Source organism: Ambystoma mexicanum, chromosome 13, assembly GCF_040938575.1.
Source record: "Ambystoma mexicanum isolate Mex_15411 chromosome 13, UKY_AmexF1_1, whole genome shotgun sequence".
Taxonomy (NCBI): domain Eukaryota; kingdom Metazoa; phylum Chordata; class Amphibia; order Caudata; family Ambystomatidae; genus Ambystoma; species Ambystoma mexicanum.
In genome coordinates this window covers 159,514,574-159,541,501 of record NC_090938.1, presented here as the reverse complement: position 1 = coordinate 159,541,501, position 26,928 = coordinate 159,514,574, and the positions used below count along the sequence as shown (strand labels likewise).

Sequence of the window (26,928 nt, the reverse complement as noted above, 5' to 3'; positions counted from 1 at the left end):
AGTGAGAGAGAGTTGCAGAGGTCGCGAAAGAGTCCAGAGGGGGGACAGGAGGCATCCAGGTGGATGTTGAAGTCTCCAAGGAAGAGGAATTTAGTGGTTGAGGACAGGAGTGAGGAGGAGAGGCCGCCCACTCGGAGAGGAAGGAGGAAATTTGACCAGGTGGCCGATAGATAGTAGCCACGGTAAGGGAATGGCTAGGAGAGAGAGAGTCAGCAGACAAGACATTCAAAAGAGGAGTAGGTCTGTGTGGGAATAGCAGTGGCAGGAATCCACCCAGGGAAGATAAGGGCCACACCCCCCCCAGCACGGTTGGGCCTGGGCACGGAGAGGATCTTGTAGCCGTCAGGTAGGAGTGTGTCAAAGCTGGTGAAAGAGCTGGCCGTGAACCATGTCTCAGTGAGACCGAGTACGTCAAGGTCCAGTTCCTCAAGAAGGTGGCAGATATCAGAGGAATGTTTGACGGCAGAGCGAGAGTTGAGAGTAGCAATGTGGAGAAGGTTGCCATCTTTGAAGGACTTCCGGGGAGGGGTACAGATCAGAGGTACGCCCTGCGGAGGAGAAGAAGGAGCAAGGGAGGGGGCAGGGAGGGAGGGTAGAGGTAAGGTAGCCGAGGACAGAGGGGGGGGGGGACAGCAGGAGAGGAAAGGAAGTTGATGAGGCTCGGGAAGCGTCTCTCAAAGAGGTGAAGGTTGGACCAAGACGGTCCCATTTGCGTAGACATTAATGATGGCCTTAGAGGAGTGGAAGGAGGCCAAGAGGACATCCCAACGGGTGCCACTATTAATGGGAGAAGAGGAGATAGGAGAGAGCACAGAGACCATATGAAGGGTCCATAGGTCAGGTGAAGGCACGAAAAAGAGGATGTCAGTGAGAATTTCCATAGAGGAGGCACTGGTGTAGGTGTCAGCGATAGGGAGGCCTGGGTTGGAGACCAGGATGTCCTTTTTAAACTTTTTCCTACCAGATTTAGTGAGAAGAGCAGGATAGTCAATGGAGAAGCAGTTAGAAAAGATAGGTGAGATAGAGAGCACCATGGGATAGGAGGGAGAGGGAGGGGGTAGGACAAGCACGAGCGGACAGGAAGTGAGCAGCAAGCTGTAGTTTACCACAAATTCAGAACAGAACACAGTGAACACAGTAATGCAATATCAGGTACCCAGTGGAGAGGCCACCTAAGTTTGAAAATCCTGGGAGGGGAGAAAGACCCTAGTCTACCACAAATTCAGAACCCAGTGAACACAGTAATGCAATATCAGGTACCCAGTGGAGAGGCCACCTAAGTTTGAAAATCCTGGGAGGGGAGAAAGACCCTAGTCTACCACAAATTCAGAACCCAGTGAACACAGAAATGCAATATCAGGTACCCAGTGGAGAGGCCACCTAAATTTGAAAATCCTGCGAGGGGAGAAAGACCCTAGTCTACCACAAATTCAGAACACAGTGAACACAGTAATGCAATATCAGGTACCCAGTGGAGAGGCCACCTAAGTTTGAAAATCCTGCGAGGCGAGAAAGACCCTAATCTACCACAAATTCAGAACACAGTGAACACAGTAATGCAATATCAGGTACCCAGTGGAGAGGCCACCTAAGTTTGAAAATCCTGCGAGGGGAGAAAAACCCTAGTTTACCACAATTTGCAAGGCATAGTGAAGTCAGGGTGACAGGTCTAAGTGCGGTGGGCCGAGGGAGCAGGTAGAGCCAACAGGTGGACCGGCAGCAAGCGTCCCCTGCGGACACCTGCAGACACACAGGGAGCCGCAAACCGTCGGAGCCGCCCTTTGCCTAAGGGGCCCTTAGCCGTGGGGGCTGCCAGGCAGTGGGGCTGCCCAGGAGGGGGGTGGTTATAGGCAGAGGGGGGAACTGGAGGGGGAGGGTGGGCGGGCATGGAGGCGGGAAGGGAGAGGAGGACCAGGAAGTGGGAGGGGGGGAGCAGGCAGCACCAAACACTCTCACAGAGTGCGAAAAAAGCACAAATTAACAATCATTAACGAACTGCTAGAAGGGTGCCAGGACTGCCCCAAAATGGCAGAGGAGGAGTATCCCGCATTATTCTACGCAGATGGCGTAGTATTACTGGCCCCAAGCCTGCAAGGTTGGAAGAGTCCCTGGCGATATTCGTGTCCAAGTGCAAAGAGTTGCAATTGCATTTGAACATTGAAAAATCGAAGGTAATGGTCTTCAAGCCTCGGTTTGCAAAATGTAGGCCCTTGGTGTTGAAGTTGAATGAAACCCAGTTAGATCAAGTCAAAAATGCTGATTATCTTGAGGTACGATTTCAAGAATCTGAGGGATGGAATGTCCAGGTGAGATGCTCGGTTTCTACCTTGGAAAAATATTTGGGGGAAAGCATGCTTTTCCTGCTGCTTTATATGGGGCCCAATTGTGAGGCATGCTAACCTTGTAAAATTGACAAGTGAAGTAAAGTTTATTAAAAAACTGGTTTTGTTACCCGAGTACCCCCTACGCCTTGGTACTTCTGAAACTTCAGGTAACCCCGGTGGGCGCCCTGGCACCCCTTAGCCCAGTCCTTTGTTGATTAAGACTATGGAATCAGGAAGGGCTGGTAAAATATAGAGGCGCCTTATGCCATGTGATGTCTATGGATGGAGGGATGGCAATTGACTGGCTCTGCCATGTCAAAAAGGCCCTCTATGATATAGGGGGAGGTAATCTATGAGAAAATCCTTATACCCAGCGATTGGAATAAGGAAAGTTTTAAGGGATAGCACGGCTCAAAGAGCAAGGGACCAGTTAGAGGATGGCACCAAGAAGTTAAAACTAGGACCCGCTTACCTTGAACTTATGACAGCTGGTAGAAAACGTTGCCTAGACCTAATCACACCCTCATATGAAAAGTCCCTATATATGCGAGTGAGATTATGGACTCTTTTTGTGGCGTCTTCACGCACTCCTGGAAAGACTCGGATTCGGACCAATGTATGATGTTGGGGAGGCAACCGAGTCAATGATGCATTTCATGTTGATGTGCGAATAAACGAAGCAGCTGCAGCGTTTGTATCTGAAGCGAATAGTGAAGGAGGCTGGGATGAGGGACATAGGAACAGCAATGATGTTCTTGCGGCAGAGCATTCTATCGCATGTCGTATTTGCAGTTGCTCGATACACCCATAGGTCCTGGTTGTTAAGAAAGAAGCTGTCAAATTCTGCCACCAACTGTAAATACGTCACTAAAGTAATTGTGAGAGCCTGCGAGCAAGGCTCTCCTCTGTACTTTGTTTTTGAAGTATACTAATTTCTGCTTATCTGAATTTTATACTGTCCATTTTTATATGTCTTTTATGTACTGACTTGAAGATTTTATATCGAATAAAAGTGTGTTGGCTGACTCATCATAACAGGGTGGTAAAGTAGGAGGTCTGGGGCAAACAAGACTGCTTGGCATTGAAGGGGGAAGGTGACTGTGCTTTGAAGAAGTGTGGCCGGATAGGTTGGGGTAGGTGTGAGGAGAGTGTGGCAAGAATAAGGCGGACATTTTGATTGGAGTTTGGGTTACTAAAACAGTGGGGCGTTTAAACCAGTCTTTGCTTTTATTTCTTAAGCATGGAATATATATTCCTATCTTCAGTCCTGGAAATGGACAACGTTTACTGGGGGAACTCCATCACCCCGTCCCTCCTTCTCACACGGGGGAGACAGTGGGGGGGTGAGATTGTCAGTGTTGTGGGCGGGACTGAGGGGCGGAGCCGGGTGTCGAATATTGCTAATGTGGGTTTTTGCTTCCTATCCAAACTAAACAAAGGCTTGTCTACAGTCCACAACAATAATTGTCCTTGGTCCAAACCTATCCACTAAACTAGCCCTACCACTTATCACCCCGTAACAGAAAGATGGAGCGTGTCTTGCACTCTCAGCTCTCCATAGATGCTCCCCTTTCCAGGACTCCCTCCTGGATCTTGATCTGATAAGAAATTTAAACAAAAGTTCCTTTCAAGGCAAAACAGTTCTTGTCAGTCTTACCACAAAGTTCCTTAAAGATTTCCAACGAATATACTAATCTCAAATTCCTGAAATGACAACAAAACCGTTCTTCTTTATGTGGAGGCATATTTCCTTGATACCCTTCCTCCAACACTACTTCCATTTTCAGGGGTTTCTCTTCTCCTTCTGTTGGTACTTCCCCTGTAACTCGATTGGAGTCTTCCAACCCACTATTATCTTGAGTTCAACAGTGTTCTTTTGACCCATCTGGGTTTTTGACTCTCTCTGGTTCTCTCGGGTCCCTGTGACCCTTCTGGGTGTTGAGCCATTCAGGCTTCTCAGGCTCCTACCACCATGTGTCTTTTTTGGCTCTCTCACACTCTTCGGGTCTCTGTGACCCTCTGTTGAGGTGAGGGTTTTGTTCCCCTCTTGCTCGCTACGTCTCTTCTCTTTCTCTCCCACTTTCACCTGGGCAACCTGTGCAACCTGTGCATCTGTGGTGTGGTGGCCCTTGTTCTAAGGCGCATCAGTCACGGTAGCAACAGTGGCGTCCTCCTTTGTTCGCAGCTCCTTGATATTGGAAGTGGGTAGTCTCCCCTTCCGCTCACCACACCTCGCTCCTGTTCCTCTTTGGCTCTCGGATTGAGTGGAGGGTCTCATGCTCCAACCCACTCAGGACTCAGGGTCTCTTGTCGGGGTCTCCAAGCGCTCCACGTTCCGATACATGGTTGTGCCTTCCGGTCTCTTCTGCTCCACACGACCCTGCTTCTCTCAGCCTTGCGTGTCTCTCCCAGGGATGTATCACGTCCCCTTTTGCGTTTTCATGCTTCCTCAGTGCCGCTGGTTCCGCAGCTCTGTGCGGGCACTCCCCTGGTACACACTCTCACACCGGGAGTCGTCTTGACTCCGGGAGTTTCCTCCTCCACTCAAGGGACTGTGGTGCTTTATTCGTCCTCCACTCCGCCGAAGAGGTGTGATGTTCATCTAGGGGATTCACCATTACCTTGTGCCAAACACTGAGAGGTTTTGCCCTCTCTTTTCACTCCTATATAGGCGGAAAGTACATTCAGTATAGGGAGTTCCCTATGGGAATGGGAGTTCTTGTCCCCTCCCATTGAGGTTCTGCTTTCCCCAAACCCCTAGAAAGTGTTTTGCTGAGTGGACTCACCTTCCTAGCCTCAAAGGGAGTGGCTTCTGCTAGAGAAGAAGGAACGATGTTTCCGCATTCGTCACAGTGCCCTGTATATAGGAAGCTGGCTGCTTTGCTGGGGAGGGTGGGAGGAGGTGCAGTGGGTTGGTTCCCGTGTCCACATGGAACGGCGATTGTATTGACGGAGTGCAGCTCCATCTTGTTCCGGGCCAATTCCTTCCCTGCCTATATTATTTTCTTTGTAATACCTGTATCTGCGTTCTCAATAAATCGAGGCCTTAATTTCCCTGTAATTTTATTTATAATATTTATCTTTTTTCAGGAGATAGGTAATTCTGGTCAGTCACATCATGTCCGCGGCACCCAGTGCTTCAACTAGGATATGAAAACGAGGGCATCTGGAAAGGGAACATGGGCAAATTGTGCTGATGTGGTCTCAAGGAGAGGCAAGTGACTTAGGCAAGGGCAACCTGCTCTAAACAAACCATACATCATGAGGCCCTCCACGCATGCACTTTGGGCCGTGCCGCATGGATTCAGGTGGTCTTGTTTGCAGTCTCCATAATGTAAATGTTATTTGGAAAACCATTTCTCACCCAATATACATAAGCAATTCAATCAGAGTGTAAATCATCTTCATTCTGTAAATGAATGGGCCGGGCTCAGTGTGCTTCATAGCTTCTCTTAAGTGCTAATGTAGGGATTCAGATCCCTTGCTGTCTGCTGGTCCCGTGGTAATCTGCAGCTATTACCTCCCCCCAGACCCCCACGTGCAAGGAAGGGCTAACATTATGTGCATGTTCCCCAGGGAGGCGCTCATCTTTTCAAACTAAATGTGGGTATGCTGGCCAAATGCAGTTCAGAAGGTTTTAACTTAACCCTGACATATTACACCGGCCCTGAAATCATTGGCCGGGAGAACACCTGTGAGAAAGGGGAGAGGGTCACAAAGCACCCTTGTACACTACTTGATGCTTTCCATAACATCAAAAAGCACTTTGGGAACATAAGAACACACACGAATGTTGCTATGTTTGTCAAAGTGATTCAAGCCTGCAATCCTTCTCAGCATGTAATGCGCTCTCGCTTACCATAACCGGAGGGTAAACTACGAGTCATATATGCATAATTAGAGCGAGTTACCCTTTGGGAGTCTTGTGCTGGCAGCACTGCTGGCCGATGGCCATCTTGAACGCATTTATTTCACAGCACCCCGACCACACTCATAGGCTGAGACTAAAATCACACCAAATCTTTACGGGCACTCAGAAAGTCTCGGATCAAGAATAGTCTTTGGAAACTGCCAGGGCTCTGGCCCACTTAAAGCCATTGTGGCACCTGTCGCAGTACTTCACCAGTTCAAACCGGAGGTCCCTAAGCATTGGGAGCTGTGTAATCATTGGGTCCAAGGTGGTATGAAGCATTTCTTGGAGAGCCTGCTGTGGCACCACAATGCTGGTTGGACACCGCAGGCTGCATGTGAATTGCTGGCGGAATTCAGTCGCATCACCGTTCTAGAACATTACACCGGTCTACATTTTTCTACTGTTCAAATGTATTATTAGAACATATTTTTTATGAACTCCACATCTATTTTTCATTAGCTCTGCATTTCGTGCTTAGTTTGTCCTTTTGAAAGTTCAAAGTTCACGCACTAGATAATTAATAGTCAATATTTCTTTCCTCAATATGCTTTAGTTTGCGAGCACATCAGAGGTCCGGTTTATAATCTATCTATATATATTTTAAGCACAAAATCTGTTAGTTTGTTTCTTATACAATTCCGTACCATTCCACCAATCTGCTCCAAAGTTTGCATAGTTACCTGTTAGGACCCTGCAGACATTACTGGCTACATGACATGTGGACACCCCACCCCTTTCCCTGGATTTCAGCCCCTTCGCACATGAGACGGTTGCCTGAAACGGGTGAAACATCAATGTGGTTATAGAAGGACAGGACAAAGCTCATTTGAAGCATCTCGACATGAGGAACAACACTCAAAACTTGACAACCACGTTGGCCCTAGGACGCACAGTTTTACTGAGATATTTGCACCACAAAGCACCACAACGCATTGCACCGTGCCAGGTTGAGGCACAAGTGGGGAGAGCGCACAGATGGTCGCCAACTCTCGCCTCCCCTCCTCGCCTGCTCCGGGGTATGTCAGCCAGCTACACGCGCCCATTCTCAGTGCAGTTTACTTCAGAGTGTAAAGCAGATCAAGCGATAAGCAACTCGGAACAGCGACCTACAGGATCATTGATTTTCAACAATTGATGAGGGTCTTAACATGTCTGTCTTCAGAACCTGTGCGGAGTACGGGTACTTTTTCCTAGTTTCATAATCATTCTTGCTCCTCACACCTGCAGCCATATACCCTTGCTTCCTGTCTCTGCACCCAGAGGCTATGAGCGGTGCAAACACTGTGTTTAAAAAAATACATGACTGTCGCCCCCTCCCATTGATGAATATTCATGTTTATCAATAGCAATAACCAAATACCTTTCCAGAAACGTTTTTTTCCTCATAATGGGCTTCCTCTCCAAAGCAAACAAAGGCTCTCTGTTTGTAATTGTGGGTACTTCCAAAATCCAAGTGAAACCTGACAAGAACAAAGCCAGGCAGACTGCCGGGTCTGTCCCAAGCTGTAGGAGGCTGCGTGTGGAGGGGGGGGGCAGTGTGGCACAGTCTCACGGAGGTTAGCCAAAGGTCAGGGAGCAATGTTGGGCAATGCAGCAGACAGCACTGTCGCAAGCCGGATGCCGAGTAGGAAGACCGGGCCGCCCGTGACGGTCAACACTCAAGACGAAGCATTGGCAAAGCAATCTGTTTTTGATTTGTTTTTACCATGCCATGGGATAGGCATTTGCCAGGCACTGTCTAAATGGTACTACCTGGGCATACAATGGCAACAGCTGCCAAATGGTGCTGGCACCTGGGAATATTATGGTATTGCCTGGCAAGTGTCTTTTCAATGCCCATGCAGGAGCCAAAACTGTTGGCTTTGTCAGTGCTTGTTTTTAACAGGAATTCAGTGCAAGGAACCGATGAAGGAGCCCGTATCCTGGTACTTCATCAATGCTAACTGGGCCCACAAGTGCACACCTGCTTCTTATAAATCAAGTGACCGCAGGCACACTTGGCTGAGAGAGTTTTATGACATTGGGTGCAAGTTTATCACATCAGTTAATCCACAACCCTTCAAACTGTCTCCCAGAAAGTCCAGAGCTAAACTCAAAGATATCCCAGGAGAATGTGTGTGGGCAGAGAGGGGCAATTAGTGTGTGGGATTGGGAGTAGCATGGCCATGGTAGGTCAGTGGGTGGCTAAATAACCCAACAACCTATGTGTCTCTCCTCACATGCCATCTTTCTCCTATCTTCACCTCCTATGGCAATAGTTTCAGCTTATAGGCAGCTCTTACGTGCCACCTTGTATCCAAAACTAAAAACATGGCATGAGGCTGGATTCAGCAATTAGTCACTACATAAGACCTGGGAGGAGGTGGGACGGCGGCCACCATTACTAATGGGCAACTCCTTAAGGAGAATGAGGAGGTGCAAGCAGCCAATCATAGATCTGGGGCACGTTTGAGGAGACAACGGCCATCAGTAGCCCCTTGCTTCTGGCTTAGACCAACGCTTTTAGGGAAAGGGGGTGCAGCAATTGGCAGTCAACAGTGGGCTTGATAAGTATGGGGAAAAAGGGGGGGGTGCCAATGTGTTCATCCACGCTCACTCAAGCGTAGAGAAGCAATGGAGCTATGAAATGGACGCTCCACACAAAAGCAAGCCCCTACCCATGCATGGGATGCAGTAGCCAGCAAGCACCTACCCATGCATGGGATGCAGTAGCCAGCAAGCCCCTACCCATGCATGGGATGCAGTAGCCAGCAAGCCCCTACCCATGCATGGGATGCAGTAGCCAGCAAGCCCCTACCCATGCATGGGATGCATGGGATGCAGTAGCCAGCAAGCCCCTACCCATGCATGGGATGCAGTAGCCAGCAAGCCCCTACCCATGCATGGGATGCAGTAGCCAGCAAGCCCCTACCCATGCATGGGATGCAGTAGCCAGCAAGCCCCTACCCATGCATGGGATGCAGTAGCCAGCAAGCCCCTACCCATGCATGGGATGCATGGGATGCAGTAGCCAGCAAGCCCCTACCCATGCATGGGATGCAGTAGCCAGCAAGCCCCTACCCATGCATGGGATGCAGTAGCCAGCAAGCCCCTACCCATGCATGGGATGCAGTAGCCAGCAAGCCCCTACCCATGCATGGGATGCATGGGATGCAGTAGCCAGCAAGCCCCTACCCATGCATGGGATGCAGTAGCCAGCAAGCCCCTACCCATGCATGGGATGCAGTAGCCAGCAAGCCCCTACCCATGCATGGGATGCAGTAGCCAGCAAGCCCCTACCCATGCATGGGATGCAGTAGCCAGCAAGCCCCTACCCATGCATGGGATGCAGTAGCCAGCAAGCCCCTACCACTGAACCTGGCCTCCAATAATGGAGAAATTAGAGGAGGTTAGCCAGCAGCCACACTCGGATATGATGCCACACTCGGATATGATGCCACACTCGGATATGAACTCGGATATGATGCCACACTCGGATATGATGCCACACTCGGATATGATGCACACAGAAAGAGACAAAGAGTGTAAGAAGACCCCTCTCAAAAGGGTGTCATCACTGGTTGTCACCTCAGTGGATGCTCAAGCCAAAAGCATCCACTGAGACAATCTGGCCACACACTGGATACAGCTCTTCCTGTCTATGCCATGGTGGACGTAATATGGCACCGATGACCACAGGCATGGATCTGCCAGCTGCTGGGCCAATCGCGATTGGTGATTTGCTTCCCACTGGATCTCCCCGTTCCTTCAGAGGAGCTTCCTTCTCAGGATTCCCCCAGTGTGTGCTTTGAGTCCTGCTCATCAAACATGTAAATCCAGTGGGGGATATTTTTCCTAAGTATAATGTCATGATGATCTGATGATACACAGCGTGTGGGTCTTACTCTGTTTTTTATTTTTGTTTTTTAGTTAAGCAATTTTATTAAGCTTTGTAATGGATAACTACAGAATACAATAATAAACAGTTAACCATTATAAGACTTGCTAACCAATAATCCAAGATAGAAATGTAACTTGAGTTAACAGTTAAAACGCAAAACATAGTGTATCAAGGTTACAATAAATGCAGAAATCCAGTAAAAAATATTTTGCAAAACTCTAACATCAGAATTCATTGAGGCTCTTCTATGTTTTAATACATTTCTCAGCTCTGGAGAACCTTGTTGCCTGTAATCCTCTTCCTGGACGGAGAAGGTGTGTTTGAGTGGTTAAACCACCATTGATCCAGAAAATCTGGCTTCTAATCCCAGCTTCTCCACTTGGCTTCACTGTGTTATCCTAGAAAACATAACTTCATCTTCATTTATTTCAGTTTATTTATCTATCTAGACAGAGGTCGAAGTGGGCGGTAGCGGTGTTCCCATACTTTTTATTTTTAAGTTTTGCTGTTCTTATTTTAAAAAGAAACCGTTCTGCAATGGTTTCGTTTGAAAATAAAAGTGTAGGAAGAAGTTGAAGCCTGCACTTCAGTGCACTGCACATTCCCATAAATGGCAGGTGTGTTTCTTTGGGGGTTTGGATTGTGCGTGGGAGGGGGCGCAGGGATGGGGTTTGTGGGCAGCGGGTTAGACAAGCAGCGAACATAGTTCCACTACTTCTTTTCGTACACTTCGACCACTGGATCTAGATCAGGGTTCTCCCAACTGCAGGGCCCGAGGGCCGGAAACCTGACAGGTTTTCAGGATATCCTTGATATTCATGAGTAGAAATTCAAAATCATTGTATGCAAATTTATCTCATGAATATTAATGAGGGGTATCCTGAAAATCCGACATGGATCCGGCCCTGGAGGCCTGGAGGTGGGCAACCCTGATCTAGGTTGTGAGTGGTTAGAAAGTGTTTCAAAAGTTGACAATTAGAAATATTGACTGAAGCCCCACCCTGATGGAGGAAAAGTGTATGTATTGCGTCTCAGCGTCACCAATTATCGATTCGTGTGAACGGGAAGCCTGCATTTCGCAAGCTCCAATTCCCACAGCCCTTTGCGCTTCTTAGGGTGATAAGTTGGGGAATCGCAGCAAATATACATCGAGTAGGAGCCGGAGGAATCTGGCATAGGCTGCTCTCCGAAAAAAGATGATTTCCATAAACCAGATGCATCTTTCCCGTCCCAATCACTGTCACCATGGGGTGTTCTATTTGACCAGATTGCTGCATTTGTTGTCTGGATTTTATACTATAAGGCGGGTAAAGCGAATATAGGACTGGCTCACAGCCACTATTCATCGATTTGGAACCTCGACTAAATACCTAATCAGCAGTTATTCGAACCCGTATTTACTGTCTTATTTCCTAGCGCAGCAATTTACCTAACTGTTTTCACTACTAGATTTTATAGTGTCTGGGAGGGGAAAGGCAGGCACCCGCCATCCGTGCCTTCTCTAGATATGTCCGGATTACGGTATACCCGTAATGCAGGCATGTGTTGGGACTTGTATGAGGGCTCTAAATAGTGCAGAACATGGCAGTCAAATGCTCGGGTGTGATTCTTGCTGCAGGTGGAATATTCCCACTCTGTTATGCACAAGCCCTCTCTGTGGTCCCCCACCCTGATGTGGCCTTTAATGCTTTGCGGTTATGTGGGTCACCTTATCGAGGTCTGCTTCCAAGGCATAGGCAGGGCATTGAGCAGAGTGGGCGTCTCTGCTGCGGCCTGCCTGAGATTTTCATTCAGGCCTAAAAGATAATGGATTCTTCATGGAATCCGACTCCATTTAGTACCTGCAAAGGAGCAGGTGGATTCCAGAGGGATCCATTAGTAAACGCTGCCTGCAAAGCATAATTTGCCGGTGGTCTTTAGTTTTTTCCCCAAAGCGGATGGTAAAACTGAAGAGTAAAGGCGATTTATTTTTTAATTATTATTTATTTAATTTTTATTTTATTTCATTTTTGTTATTTAAAAATGTGTTTTCGCATGGTACTAACCAGCAATGTTACACTTCCCTTTGCAAATGGTTGAAATCCCGTGCAGGGGACTCAACGCACGTTGGTGGTTCCACTGCATGAAGTTCCCATTTTTGTAAAATGACCCGAAAATGAGAACTGTTTGCTTTAAACACATGAAACACAGAGACAGCTGGGCGCATGTAAATGAAGGCAAAGCCCATTTACACATAACAATATCGGCATTTCTCAGACGGCACATTGACGTGTTCTTAATTGCAAACTTTTGAGGGACACACATTCATTAAATCGAGCAGATCTAGGTTCTTGGGCATCAAGATAACTAAGCAACAGCTTCTGAGATTGTGGCTGTCCTTGGCCACATTTTAGCAAGCACTGGAACAGCTCCAGAGGCAAATATCCTCCTATTTTTAGTTTTGGCAACTAGCTGAAACGATTGCATTTGTGTACAGATATATAGGAGAGAGGTAGGATACGAGGAGGGACAGACACACTGTTCGTGGGATGTGGTTTGACTGTTTACTGACCAATTGAGTGCCTGTTGCCATGCTATGCCCTATGGCCATTCCCACCCACTACCCATCCCTCTGTGGCCAACACAAAATATCCTGGGATCTATTGGAGCTAGATCTTTCATGCAGCAAACATCAAACTTTGTGCTGTGTAGGGCCTCTCTGTGTTCTTTCCAGGTCGTCTTCTGAGAGTTATTGGAACTACAAATGAGCACCTGTAGTAATACAAATTAACCAAGTGCACCTTCAGCCACTTGATTTAGAGTCAATATGTGGATCCTGCCATTTGTTCCTTGTACTGAAGACCTGTTAAAAAACAGGCATTGTCAAAGCCTACCATATTGGCTTGTGTTCAAGTATTAGATCAGCATTTGTCAGGCACAGACATCATGAGCCCAGGAACTCGTACTAATTTTCATCTGTTGCGGTCTTATATCCAGGTATCAACCATTATAGCAGTGCCTGGCAAATGCCCATCACGTGCCTACATAAAAGCTGTTGGATTTGTCAGTGCTTGTGTATATTCCCCATGCTGTCAGTATGGAAAGAATGAGTGACCATTCTGGGGAAAGAAGCCACAATATTTGAGGAAGGCTAGAAAGTTCATCATCGGCTGTCAAAAAAATACGATTTTAACTTTTCTTGACTTTGTTCAAATGGGATCAATGCGCATTTAGGGGTGACCCAAATCAACTGAGACGTGTGTGTGTGTGTGTGTGCGCGCGCGCACACGCGCACATCTAGTTAACACGGTAGCACTGTGTTGAGATCCAGATAGTCACACCATGACTGGTGTGTAGCCACAGAGTCTAGGTAACCTCATCACTAATGGCCACCCAGACAGCAGAGATCCTCAATCCATTTCTCAGGTGCATGTTCCATACCCTAATTGACAGGGGTGCACCAATGCAGCTTTCGTTTCTTATAATGTCTTAATGGATGATCAAATGTTGGGATGCGCCTAGAAGCAGGCAAAGTGTAACATTTGTTAGAAGGTGCAGGGCAAAAGGAAGTATTTTAGACCGGCTCCTAAATGCAGTGTCTTGCTCCCCTTTGTACCCAGATGCACATTGTGGGTTTCCATGCCATGTCGTTTCCATGCCATGTCATGGATATGCCAGGTCACACCCTGACTTGACAGGCCAATAGGATTTAGAGCACAGGTTCTGCAGGTTGCATGGCAGAAGGTTCTCATGTCTATTCTAAGTTAATTAGAAAAGTCTGATCTTTTCAGGGAGTCTTATTGAGGGTTTGGTGGTATTCATTCTGAGTATTCTGTGTTTTGCCGCTCGTGCATATTAATTTCTTGGAAACCACCTGCTTTTGTGCAGAAGAACTTCCCACTGGACACAAGTTTACCACATGCGGTATTGTCAAGTGGAGATTACTGGAAGCGGAAAAATGGCATTTCCCCAATGCAGTCCAATGGGACCCTAAATGGGGAGCAACTGAAGAGTCTGCATGCCTCTTAATCCTGAAGGTCCTTCTGTTATGAAATGCTTACCAAAGGCAGTAAAGGTGATTCTTTTTTGTGATATTAAGGTTGTTCTCAGGGAGTAAAGAATACAATCTGGCTACATAATGAAATGACAACTCGGCATAAACAACCACACTATACAAACTTCTAACCACCCTTGCTACCCGCTCCTCTCCAGCATACCTCCCCCATACCCCACACAACCTAATGGGCCAGCCTTTCTGCACACATAACACACAACACACATATCCGCCAAAAGAACGAAAACAAACAAACACAGGCACTGGACGTTGCCCCTCTGGACACAATAACGCCAGTGTACACAATCCCAGCACACTCAGAAAGCTGACACACACATATGCTAGTTCCTTCGGGTTCCCCAAGTACCAGCAGAAGAGCACAACCTCTATCCCACCCCTCTTTCCCCACTAACCCACCCCACCTACTTTCCTTACTGAGCCACGTGAGTGCCAGGATACCATGTAAATGGTAGCGGTGTGCGGTATAAATCAACATACCATAACATAAATGCATTCATGGTTAATGTTTTTGTCATTGAACATTAAGCCTCATCTGCCTTTGAAATCTCTGGACCTCCCCTTCTACCCCATCAGCCCCTGTGTCTATCCCAAGTATACCCACCCTCCCCTAGCCCCCAGAGTATATGACCCCTTTCCTCGCCACCCACCACCACTCCTTAAGCTAACTGTGTGGGGTTTAATGGCAGCCTCAGAATGTCATACCTGAAAGGCGGGGTTGGGCCTCTGAATTAAAATACCTTCCAATGGGAAAAGACAGACTGAAATGTACATGCCAGCCCAAACCTTAACACAGCGAAAGGGCCTGGTGAGTGAAAATGTGTGTCTTGCTGAAATGACACGATGAACAGTGTATCATGGAACACATATGTCTTGCTGAAAATGACACTTTACTTTTCAACACAGAAACTAACATCATGTAAATAAATATGCCTGTTGTGAATGACAAAATGAACAGCAGTCCTTTGCTTAAGGCTTGCCACATTAATACAAATTACGGTGTGCAAAGCAAAAGAAAGACTCTGGGTTAGCCAAAATGACATTTCTAATGGACAGTGGGGCTGACTTCAACATGAAGATTCAAAACAAACGTCCCCACTCCCAACTTTGCTCAAGCTTCCCCAGCTGATAAACAATTGCTTTGAAGCTTTCAAGCCCATGAAAGATGTAGCCAGAGCGTGACAAGTATTTATTGGTGGGCAGTATAAAGAGCGGATGTAATTAAGTGAAGCTGAACTTTGAAAAATATCCCAAATTGAAGACATTTTGTAGGCTAATTCCTGGCTTCACTGGGGGATGGCATACCATAAAGGGAAGATACAATCTTTGCTATATACCTTAGCTCAGCTTTTGTGGTCCACAAGAGTGATTGATCATTTTATTGCAGGCCTTATGCAACAGCCTAATGCGCAGGCCTGGATCACATGGTTTCAAGAAAATGGAAACAGAAACTTAGGAAAAGTTAAGATTTCATACATGTTGAAGATTTCCCATTAGTTTAAATGGACTATCATAATTGGGGATTTTCTCAGCAACGATAGATCGCACTAAGTTCATTCCGGTGTCATTTTAAAGCTAATTTCAAGGTGATTGTGTTGCCACAAATTTCATCCACATCAATCAAGTTACAACTGAAAAAGAGTTTCTAGCTTTCCTGATAGTGTTCGGAATCAGAAAGGTGGGGAGCTAACGGCTTATTAAATTAGATATCTGATTAGGAAGTGTCATGTTCCCAACTATGTTAATTTTCTTGGAGGACTTGCCCTCAATCCACCTGGGGGTGACTCCTGACACAGCTGCCTAAAACCATCTTGGGTGGAGAGGTCTTAACATTGAGAGGCCTTCAACTTTGCCTGGGAGAGAGAAACCGGGGAAGCCAACAGCTGACTGCGCCCTGATTCTAAAGGAAAGCCAGATGATGGATGAAAGCTGGTGCCGACCTCTGAGTGAAGTGACCAGACCCTGTGCTGTAATTGTAATTGTTTATTTGTAGAGCACGTATACACAACTGAAGTGCTTCAAAGCGCATCAAGGCAGTAAGGGAACAAGGCAGTACAGTTGTCATTCTGAGGCCTTGAAGATTCTAAATGATTTATCACAATAGCTAGCATGCTAGGCCAGAGGCATATGTACTAGTGAAGCGCTTGACACAGAGTGAGGGGGAAAGGGGGGTGGGGAGAGGGAGAGGAGCATACAGGTCAATAGAACATTTCAGGATTGCTTGGTAGTTGGTCATCAATGTGCCTATGCATGAGTATTTCAAGCACGGCCAAGTCAGGGAGGGGAGACAGAGGAAGGCTTGCAAGGCCTAGAACATTCAAGGAAAGTGCAAGTGCGCAAAACGGCAAGTGCGAGGGAGGGGAAGGGGGACAAGTGCGCCCAGTCCATCAAGGGCCCGAGTTAAGTGCAGAGTGGGTGCCCCTCTAATGGAGCATATTGCAATAGTGCCAAGCAGAGTACGGAGGCCCGGAGGCAAGTGCAGGACTGGCTGGGGAGCCTGGGACCTGTGAGGTTCTGGAGGTGCACCAGGCCACCAGTCAGCTAACTGAGCAGGTTGGGGAAGAGAAAGGAAGGAGGGAAAGAAGCAAAGAGAAAGGAGGTTAGCAGGGGAGAGGAAGAAAGAAGGAGGAAGAGAAGAGGTAGGTCTTGAGGAGTTTCCGGAACTTAAGGAGGTCAGGCTCAAGACAGAGAGAGGTAGGTAGGCTGTTTCAGAGGGAGGCACCGGCAGAGGATAAGGATCTACCTCCAAATCTCTGTTCGAAGAAACAGCTCACCCGCAGAGAGTTGGAGGAGGCCGAGCAGAGGGCTCTAGAAGGAGAGTTTTAGTATTTTTTGGTGAAATTTTCGCCAGCAGTATTACCGTGCAGTAATTGTGCCGAAAATTCCCCATTGGGTCAAATGGACCCAATGGGGAATGGGGAGGAATGGTTAGCGCCCAACCCTTGATCCAGTGGTAATACCGCCGGATGGTTGGGTGCTAACACCAATAAAGTTGGGCGGTATCCCATTTGGGATACCGCCCAACTCGTGATGAGGCCCTGTATATGTTAATATGTTAATTGATTTAAAATCAAACTGTGCTTTGTGTTCAATCTAAATTTGAATAAGTAATATTTGCCTGTTTATTACAAAAAGGAAACCGTATGTTATGTTGAAGCTTTGTTTGGTGCCCCAGAAAAGGTGGCGTGTATAATCAGTAAAGATTAATTGAACATAAATTGCATACAAATATATATTCTGCCTATACCCCTGCCTGTTTCCTGGCTCATTGTTGGCACAGGGGGAGGGATGTACCTGGCTTTATATGAGTCATAGATAGGGTGTGTTGAATCCAAATCAATGGTGTGTTGTGGGCTCTCATAAGTTTGGGGGGGCTCCCTATGTTAAGTGCGATCTCCCAATAAATCGTTACAGCTGGGAAATAAGCCGTCCCCCACTTACGCTTGTCTTGGTACACCAAAAGAGGATAGCACATGTTTAAAGTTAATGGACCTTTGCTTCCGACCCAGTCCAATGATGGTAAGGGAAGGGGTGAAGCTGGGCAGTGTAATATTCTTTGAAAAAAATGAAGGGGGCGCCTGAGGGGCAGGTAGCAGTTCACAAAAGGAAGCATTAATGTCACAGGATCTAGGTGCCAATGTGAATTTTATAATAATTATAATATCACGTTTTTATAAGGTGCTTCATGCTGGATTGTTCCCATTTGTAGGCGCTGTTATATTAGCCGCTATACCCTATTGAATGGTACTCAAGGGGCGATACTGGTTTAATGAGGATGGCAGATGGGGCAGGTACTGCAGTTGCAGGAGGACCACACAGGCTCATGTGTGTGCAGAGTGAGGGTGTTAGAGCAGAGGAAGGCACTGGGGCGAATGTGGGAGCAGTGTGTAGGATACAGAAGCTGACGTGGGTAAACGAATGGCGATCAAAAGAACACCGTGATGTTCAGTGGTGCGGTTGTGGAGTGGTAGTGGTGGCGACAGGGAGTCACAATATTAGAGACGTAGATATAGTGTTATAATGAGCCTGATGAGAATTCCACGAATTGGGAATCCGGGTCTCCTGGGGTCTCTCATGTATTGACACCAATGAGTCAAAGAGAGAGTATAACAGCCTCAGCACAGAAGAGGGGGCTGGCAGGGGAATTAATAGGATGCAATGCACTTCTTTGGGGCCAATAAGGGTCAGTAAGGGGCAGACAGGGTTTTAAGTGAGTGCAGCGGGACTGATAACTATACCCATGCCGGCGGCAAGGGAGGTGACACAGAGACAATTGGCTGGAATGAGTCTCGTGCAGGTCCAAGAAGGGAGTCACAAGGTTTTTGTTTGCATTGAGGGTGGGAACTTGTGTAAAGTGATCGACACTGACATAAGAATTTAATGAGCGAAGAGATTTACGCGTTACATTGACACAGTTGGGCCTCATTACGAGTTTACTGGTCTGCAAACAACAGTGCCGGTAAGCTTACCGTAACCGTGCAAACTACGAGTCTGCGGGTAGGTGCCGTTCTGCCTGCCAGGGTCAGACCTGGCGGGCAGAACGGCACCCTCCCGCTGAGATTCATGGAATCATCAGCACCGTTATTAACGGTGCCGGTGCTTCCGTGGTCCCCATTCCCATTGAGTCCTATGCGACTCAAATGGGAATGGGGATTTACCATTTGATGGCGCTTGACTTCCCGGAACGCCGGGGTTGTAATACCCCCGTATTACCGGCAAGCCAGACACCAGTAAATATTGCAAGTCTGGCGGCAACCCGCCAAACTTGTGATGAGGCCCAGTGCCTAAAGTTGTGGTTATCTAATCCCCGGGGATTTCCCCTTCTGCCCAAAAGTGAATATTTGCATGTTAACGATTCAAATGTTCATGCTCCTGAGAATGTTGGCTCCTCACTTTTTTAGGGGTGTGGGGGGAAACTAGCCTCCACCCAATCTAAATCACTCCTTTGTCCCCCTTAATGCAAGATATGGTTTCCTACCTCCCACCCCCAAAAAGCCCCCCTAGAACTGAGGATTAAGAATAGAAGACAAAATGTTTAACATGTCCCACTGCCCTACAGAGGCTTACTAACGGGCCCTAGAAGGGATGGCAGCTGGTTTCTGGCCTCCCTTGCAGGGCCCTAATTCGTGTCCCTCGGGTGAACTTCACATTTTTACAGCTGACTCGCTAAAAAAGTTCAAATGTTTGGGGCACCTCGTAGCACCCTAAATTCAAGTGTCTTGAGTTATCATTGTAGGTATTCACTGAACACCATAATTTAGAAGGGAGAGAAAATATCCGGTCGATCCCTGTACTGCGGTGGGCACAGATTCTATCAAAATTCATTGTTGTATTGAATCGGATGTCTTTGCTCATCAGCATGTAGGATCCCTTTGCAGCTGCCGCCATCACTGTAGCGAAAGATCCACCATAAGCCACCAGGTAGCCTCAGCCTCCGAAAGATTATTTATCACAAGACTGGATTCTTTGGGACCCTGACCCAATGAAATGTATTGAGAGTCTGAGAGTAGATCTACTATGCTAATTTTCCCACCTGACATTTGTTTCTTTTCCTTACACCAGCTTGGTCGATGATCGGTGTGTGGTGGAACCTGCTGCCGGGGACCTTGAGAACCCGCCCAAGAAATTCCGAGGTGAGTTTTCCTGAACAAGAGCCATTTTCTTGACTTTCATGTGTTCCTCATTTTGAAGTCTGCAGCAAGAATAATTGCCATGTCCTTCCTGTCAGACTCCTGGAGTACAACTTCCCATTGGATAGTATCCAGTTGGAGTACATCCTACTACTGGGCAGTATGCAGTTCATATACGACTTTTTGTTGGACAGTATACAGCTCAATTACACATTCTCACCATTAAATGTACACATGGAACTCCACTTCCCATTGAACAGTATATCGCTGGAGTACACTTCTGTGTTGCCTGCATACAGTTGAGTGTGACTTCCCATTGGGCAATATATATTTTGGGAAGGAAACTTTTAATTGGTCCATATCCAGTTGGGATTTGACCTGCTAATTGGGTGGTGTGAACTTGGAAGATGACTTGCCATTGGGTGGTGTGCGCTTGGAAGATGACTTGCCCTTGTGTGGTGTGAGCTTGGAAGATTACTTGGCATTTGGTGGTGCGCACTTGGAAGATGATTTGCCATTGGGTGGTGAACACTTGGAAGATGACTTGCCATTAGGTGGTGTCCGCTTGGAAGATGACTTAGCATTGGGTGGTGTGCACTTGGAAGATGACTTGCCATTGGGTGGTGAACACGTGGAAGATGACTTGCCATTGGGTGGTGAACACATGGAAGATAACTTGTCATTGGGTGGTGTACACTTGTAAGATGACTTGCCATTGGGTGGTGTGCGCTTGGAAGACGACTTGGCATTGGGTGGTGTGCACTTGGAAGATGACTTGCCATTGGGTGGTGAACAGTTGGAAGACGACTTTCCATTGGGTGGTGTGCCCTTGGAAGATGACTTGTCATTGGGCGGTGAACACATGGAAGATGACTTGCCATTGGGTGGTGAACACTTGGAAGATGACTTGCCATTGGGTGATGTGCGCTTGGAAGATGACTTGGCATTGGGTGGTGTGCATTTGGAAGATGACTTGCCATTGGTTGGTGAACACTTGGAAGATGACTTGCCATTGGGTGGTGTGCGCTTGGAAGACGACTTGGCATTGGGTGGTGTGCACTTGTAAGATGACTTGCCATTGGGTGGTGAACACTTGGAAAATGACTTTCCATTGGGTGGTGTGCGCTTGGAAGATGACTTGCCATTGGGCGGTGAACACATGGAAGATGCCTTGCCATTGGGTGATGTGTGCTTGGAAGATGACTTGGCATTGGGTGGTGTGCGCTTGGAAGATGACTTGCCATTGGTTGGTGAACACTTGAAAATGACTTGGATTAATCATTATAGAGTTGGAGAAGCGTTACTTCTCATTTTCTAGGCAGCATTCAGTGGGAGACGGATTTCGGAGTGGCTATTAGAGTTAAGCACGAGTCCCATTAGGCATTGTGATGCAAGACTTGGTCCAGCGTTAATGCTATTATTGTTCTTGACACCAGCATCATTACACAGTTTCATCAATATGCCATTCCTTCTGCCTGAATCGTTTACATTTTGTTTTACTGTTAGCTTTATATGGCTCAATGTCAACACTACATACAAAATGTTGTAAATTATTATAAGTTTGGTGTCTGACGTCCCCATTGGATATTACACGTTTTGCGTCTGACCTCTATTTGGTGTCCGACGATTGTGCGGCTGAGGCTCATCTTCCCATTCTCCATTAGATAAAATGTTTCAGGGGATACCATTAGATAAGATTAAGCTCATGCAGGTTCTTAGTCTGGAGCAAGACGTCCTTTGGATATAAGGGACATGAAAATCGGCCATCGGATATGGTGGTTTTGGAGCACAATGGGATTGAGATGGTGACTTAGTAATGGTGTAGAGTGGGAGCTCCTACTTGAGTTAAGTCAATTCACCACAGCCCTTGATCATTGTTCACCCATGTTGGGCATTTGATCCATGTTTAGACAATTACTTTGAAATCTTGTCTTTGGTATTTCCTTATAATCTATGTGTATTTGTTTGGTTTTTCATTACTTTTATTTGTCTTCATTTGGCCTTTTCTATAAGGGAGCGATCTCAAACATGGCTTCACAGCTGCAATAGTGTTGCTAAAGACATTAATGTGCTCTGGCTCACCACAAGGGTCTGTGTTCAATCAGCGATCTTTGATCAGTCAGGGGCTTCGTGGTTCACACCTCACATCTCAACACACCAACTCAACACACCAGCTCAACATCCCAGGATGGCCGGCCTCACAGATGAGGCCGGAGCTTGCTCCTCAGGTTTGTGGGTGCTGGTTAGAGTCACTGGTACCTGGCATTGTGCAGACCCTGTCCTTCCCAAAGATAGAATCCAGTTTGCCCTGATTGATTTACGAAGATACGAGATACAGGACCAGTTCTGGGAAAGTGTTTTCACTTCTGGCAAAGATGCTTCTAATTTCTAAATGTTTGGTTATGCGGCCGGCCAAACACCTGCAGTTAGTAGCTGGTGTCAAGACCGGTTAGCAGCTGGTGAAACATCTTTTAGCTTGCAGCAAGATGGCAATGGAAGGCCATGTTGTGATGCCAGGATTTCCTTTAACATCGGGGTAGGCACCTGGGCCTCTAGATTAGTTGTCAATGAATGAGTCCACCACGGGTAGGACACTGTTAAAATGAGTGTGTGGTACGGTACAAGGACAGGGTGATGTCCAAATACATCCCTTCTGAGCTCTATTTAGGCTACTAGAAAACGGGACCTGAGCATGTGCACAGCTAGCCCACACTTAGATCGGAATAACATTCTTTGTGAGCCATTGTGCACTCCCTATGCAAGCATACCACTGATGATCTGTCCTCTGTATACTTGATTGCATCTGTTCCATTGCACGCTCCCTATGCAATCATACCACTGATGATCTGTCCTCTGTATACTTGATTGCATCTGTTCCATTGTGCGCTCCCTATGCAAGCATACTACTGAGGATTTGTCCTTCGCATACTTGATTGCATCTGTTCCATTGTGCGCTCCCTATGCAAGCATACCACTGATCTGACCTCTGCATACTTGATTACATCTTTCCCATTGTGCGCTCCCTATGCAAGCATAGATCTGTCCTCTGTATACTTTTGCATCTGGCACATTGTGCACTCCCTATTTAAGCATACCACTGACGATTTGTCCTCGGTATACTTTATTGAATTTGGCACATTGTGTGCTCCCTATGGAAGAATACCACTTATGATATGTCCTCTGTATACTTGATTGCATCTGGACAATTATGCACTACCTATGCAAGCCTACCACTAATGATTTGTCCACTGTACACTTGATTGCATCTGGCCTACTATAGGCTCTCTATGCAAGCATACCACTGATGATTTGTCCTCTGTATACTTGATTGCATCTGCTCCAATGTAAGCTCCCTATGCAAGCATACCACTGATGGTCTGTCCTCTGTACACTTGATTGCATCTGTCCCATTGTGCGCTCCCTATGCAAGCATACCACTGATGATCTGTCCTCTGTATACTTGACTGCATCTGGCCCATTGTATTTGTATTTGTATTTATTGATTTATAAAGCGCCTTACACCAAGGCTCCCTATGCAAGCATTCCACTGATGATTTGTCCCGTTTGCTTAATTGCATAGGTCCCATTGTGCGCTCCCTATGCAAGCATACCACTGATGATCTGTCCTCTGTATACTTGACTGCATCTGGCCCATTGTAGGCTCCCTATGCAAGCATTCCACTGATGATTTGTCCTGTTTGCTTAATTGCATTGGTCCCATTGTGCGCTCCCTATGCAAGCATACTACCTTTGATTTGTCCTCTGTATACTTGAAAAATGTGGCCCTGTGCGCAGAACAAATTGTGGCCTTGACTCATTGGGACTTGACTGTGATGTTAGTTGTTCTTTGTTTAATCATTTATGGTCCTGTGTATTTTATTGTGCAGTCAAAATAAACCCATTGATCACTTGATTGATTTAATTTGGAAACCGTTCTTGCTCGTTCATGCAAAAAGAACTGCACAAGACCGTGTGCAAAGCGCTAAAGCTTCTGGGCGCTACTGAGTCTATGTCCACTAGAGTATAAAGTCCCTAGTATGGACAGAGAGAGCACGTGATTGTTTCCTGTTCATGCATAGTCCATAGCTAGGAGTGTCCTTGCAGGGTGCAGATCCTGACCTGCATCCTCATTCGGAACGAGCAAGAGAATGAGTCAGGAAGAGCCCAAATGCTACCACTTCGAGTCCCTTTGAATGGATTCTCCTGAATCGCCAGATGCACTGGTAAAAGACACGGCAATCCCGGCAGACTCCATGCTTGCCTGCATTTCTTCACAGCATGCAGCGAGTCCGACCACCTCTCTGCTCTGTGCACACGATGAACATGAAAGGAACAACAAGGGCATGGCGGCCGCCATTACTAATGGATTCATATGGACTCAACCTGCTTTCCCCTCCTCATAGAAACAATGGTACAGTCCACATGAATCAAGATTGTTCAGCACAACCCATTTGGTCTCCTAGAGGAGGCCCAGATGCTAATTGCTCTCTCTTCTGACGAAGACAGGCCTTGCCCTGATGATGGACCAGCTGTCCACGGTCTTGTCTGCTTCTTCGTAAACGTACCATGAAGAGAATTTGATATTAAGTATTGGGCTAAGAATGATGGACTTTGTTTTTGCTACACATTGTTACCAATAGTGGTGACTTCCTTCCTATTGGTTCTCCCGTGCCTTTGTGAGCACGCGGTATCAAGGAAGTGTTCCTTGGCCATTCTTCTGGATCCCCCAGGGAAGGCTTTCTTCTGTGTTGCATTTTCGGTGGCGACGCCATCAAAAATGAGACGCTTGGTGTTGGGGACAGATTAAATAGTGGTGTTGGCCTTTCTGTTTGCTTGCCCATTCTTCTGTTCCATGGCTCCGACCCTGGCCTGTTTTGGATACAGATTAAGTGGTGGCTGTGGGCCTGATGTTTGACTGCCTACACTTTGCGGTCCCTGCCTGTCCAGGTTCTGATCTTGGCTTTTTTGTGGTACAGATTAAGTAGTGGTGTTTACCTGTACATTTGTTTGCCTAGTCTTCGGTTCCTTGCCTATTATGGTTCTGAGCTTAGCCAGTTAGTTCTAGACATTAAATAGTGGTGTTGGCATTTACGTTTGTTTGCCTAGTCTTCAGTCCCTGCCTTTTATGGTTCTGAGATTAGCCAGTTAGTTCTAGACATTAAACAGTGGTGTTGGTGTTTACGTTTGTTTGCCTAGTCTTCAGGTCCTTGCCTATTATGGTTCTGAGTTTAGCCAGTTAGGTCTAGACATTAAATAGTGGTGTTGGCGTTTACGTTTGTTTGCTTAGTCTTCAGGTCCTTGCCTATTATGGTTCTGAGCTTAGCCAGCTATGTCTAGACATTAAATAGTGGTGTTGGCGTTTACGTTTGTTTGCTTAGTCTTCGGGCCCTTGCCTATTATGGTTCTGAGCTTAGCCAGCTATGTCTAGACATTAAATAGTGGTGTTGGCGTTTACGTTTGTTTGTCTAGTCTTCAGGTCCTTGCCTATTATGGTTCTGAGCTTAGCCAGCTATATCTAGACATTAAATAGTGGTGTTGGCGTTTACGTTTCTTTGCCTAGTCTTCGGGTCCTTGCCTATTATGGTTCTGAGTTTAGCCAGTTATGTCTAGACATTAAATAGTGGTGTTGGCGTTTACGTTTGTTTGCTTAGTCTTCGGGTCCTTGCCTATTATGGTTCTGAGCTTAGCCAGTTATGTCTAGACATTAAATAGTGGTGTTGGCGTTTACGTTTGTTTGCCTAGTCTTCGGGTCCTTGCCTATTATGGTTCTGAGCTTAGCCAGTTATGTCTAGACATTAAATAGTGGTGTTGGCGTTTACGTTTGTTTGCCTAGTCTTCGGGTCCTTGCCTATTATGGTTCTGAGCTTAGCCAGTTATGTCTAGACATTAAATAGTGGTGTTGGCATTTACGTTTGTTTGCCTAGTCTTCGGGTCCTTGCCTATTATGGTTCTGAGCTTAGCCAGCTATGTCTAGACATTAAATAGTGGTGTTGGCGTTTACGTTTGTTTGCCTAGTCTTCGCAGCCCTTGCCTATCATTGTTCTGATATAGGCATGTCTTGGATAAGATAAAAGAAGTGGTGTTGCCCTTTGTTTGCTTGCCTGTTGGTCACGGCCTTTGCCTATCATGGTTTTGATCTTGGCCTGTTTTGACTCCAAATTAAATAGTGATCTTGGCCTTGACATGTCTCTGTCTATTCTTCTGGTCCTCGCCTATCATTGGTTTTGATCTTGTCTAGTTTTGGGTACAGATTAAGTAGTGGCGTTGGCCTTTATATTTGCGTGCCTTTTTTCCCAGACCATGTCTTAGATGGTTCTGATATTGGCCTTTCTCGGATAAGGTAGCGGGGTTGGCCTTGACATGTTCTTGCCTATTCATCTGGCCCTTGCCTATCATGGTTTTAAATTTGACCTGTTTTCTGGGAACTGCGCTGAATTAACAACTGGACATCACTGTTTTTTATAATCCTTTTACGTGCCTCCAGCTTCTGATTGTTGAACTGCTGTTACTCGGCCACGTGTTTGCTCTTTTGTTTCTTTCCCGACTCCAGCTGCAGCACTCGTGCCTGGTTTGTCGCCACTGGCAATTTTCCAGTTTGTGTTTCCTGAAAACCTATGGCACATTCACTGTCTCTATACCCCACCAGTTCAGTTGGGTGAAGGTTCAAACACACCGTTTTACCCTACAAATTATTTAAAAAATGTGTTATTGGAATTAGTTGAAATAAATCAACCTTTCAAATATTTTATACATTAAATTTTACAAGTAAAAAACAAAAGTAAAACAATTTGAACATATTTCATTTACATCTGCCTTTTGCTGTTAGATTCAATTATAGACAATTCAAGTGAGCATCTGATTGAACAAATCATCATGATAACAAACTTTCAATCAATTCTTTCAACCTTCTAAGTTCAAATTTGTCAAAAAAATAAAAAAATATTTCTAATTTTGTTGGGGCCTTTTAAAGTGCATATGCCAACTACTGCCCTCTTGGTGCCAGTTTTTCCTCTACACAAGGAAGAATAACCCCATTCTGTATTCAGTGTTTTCCATATTATGTGAGATTCTGTTTCTCACTGATATCTAGCCATGGTGTTCCAGAATGGATGTTCCTGCACTGAAAGGCA

At 46.4% G+C, this 26,928-nt stretch overlaps 1 protein-coding gene across 1 annotated transcript in view; it reads left to right on the top strand.

Moving 5' to 3' along the window:
* ITPR3 (inositol 1,4,5-trisphosphate receptor type 3) overlaps positions 1-26,928 on the top strand; it is a 510,867-nt gene that overhangs the window by 99,803 nt on the left and 384,136 nt on the right. The window contains exon 2 of the mRNA XM_069633522.1: positions 19,731-19,801. Coding sequence (XP_069489623.1) covers positions 19,731-19,801 — 71 coding nt within the window. The remainder of the gene's footprint in view (positions 1-19,730; positions 19,802-26,928) is intronic.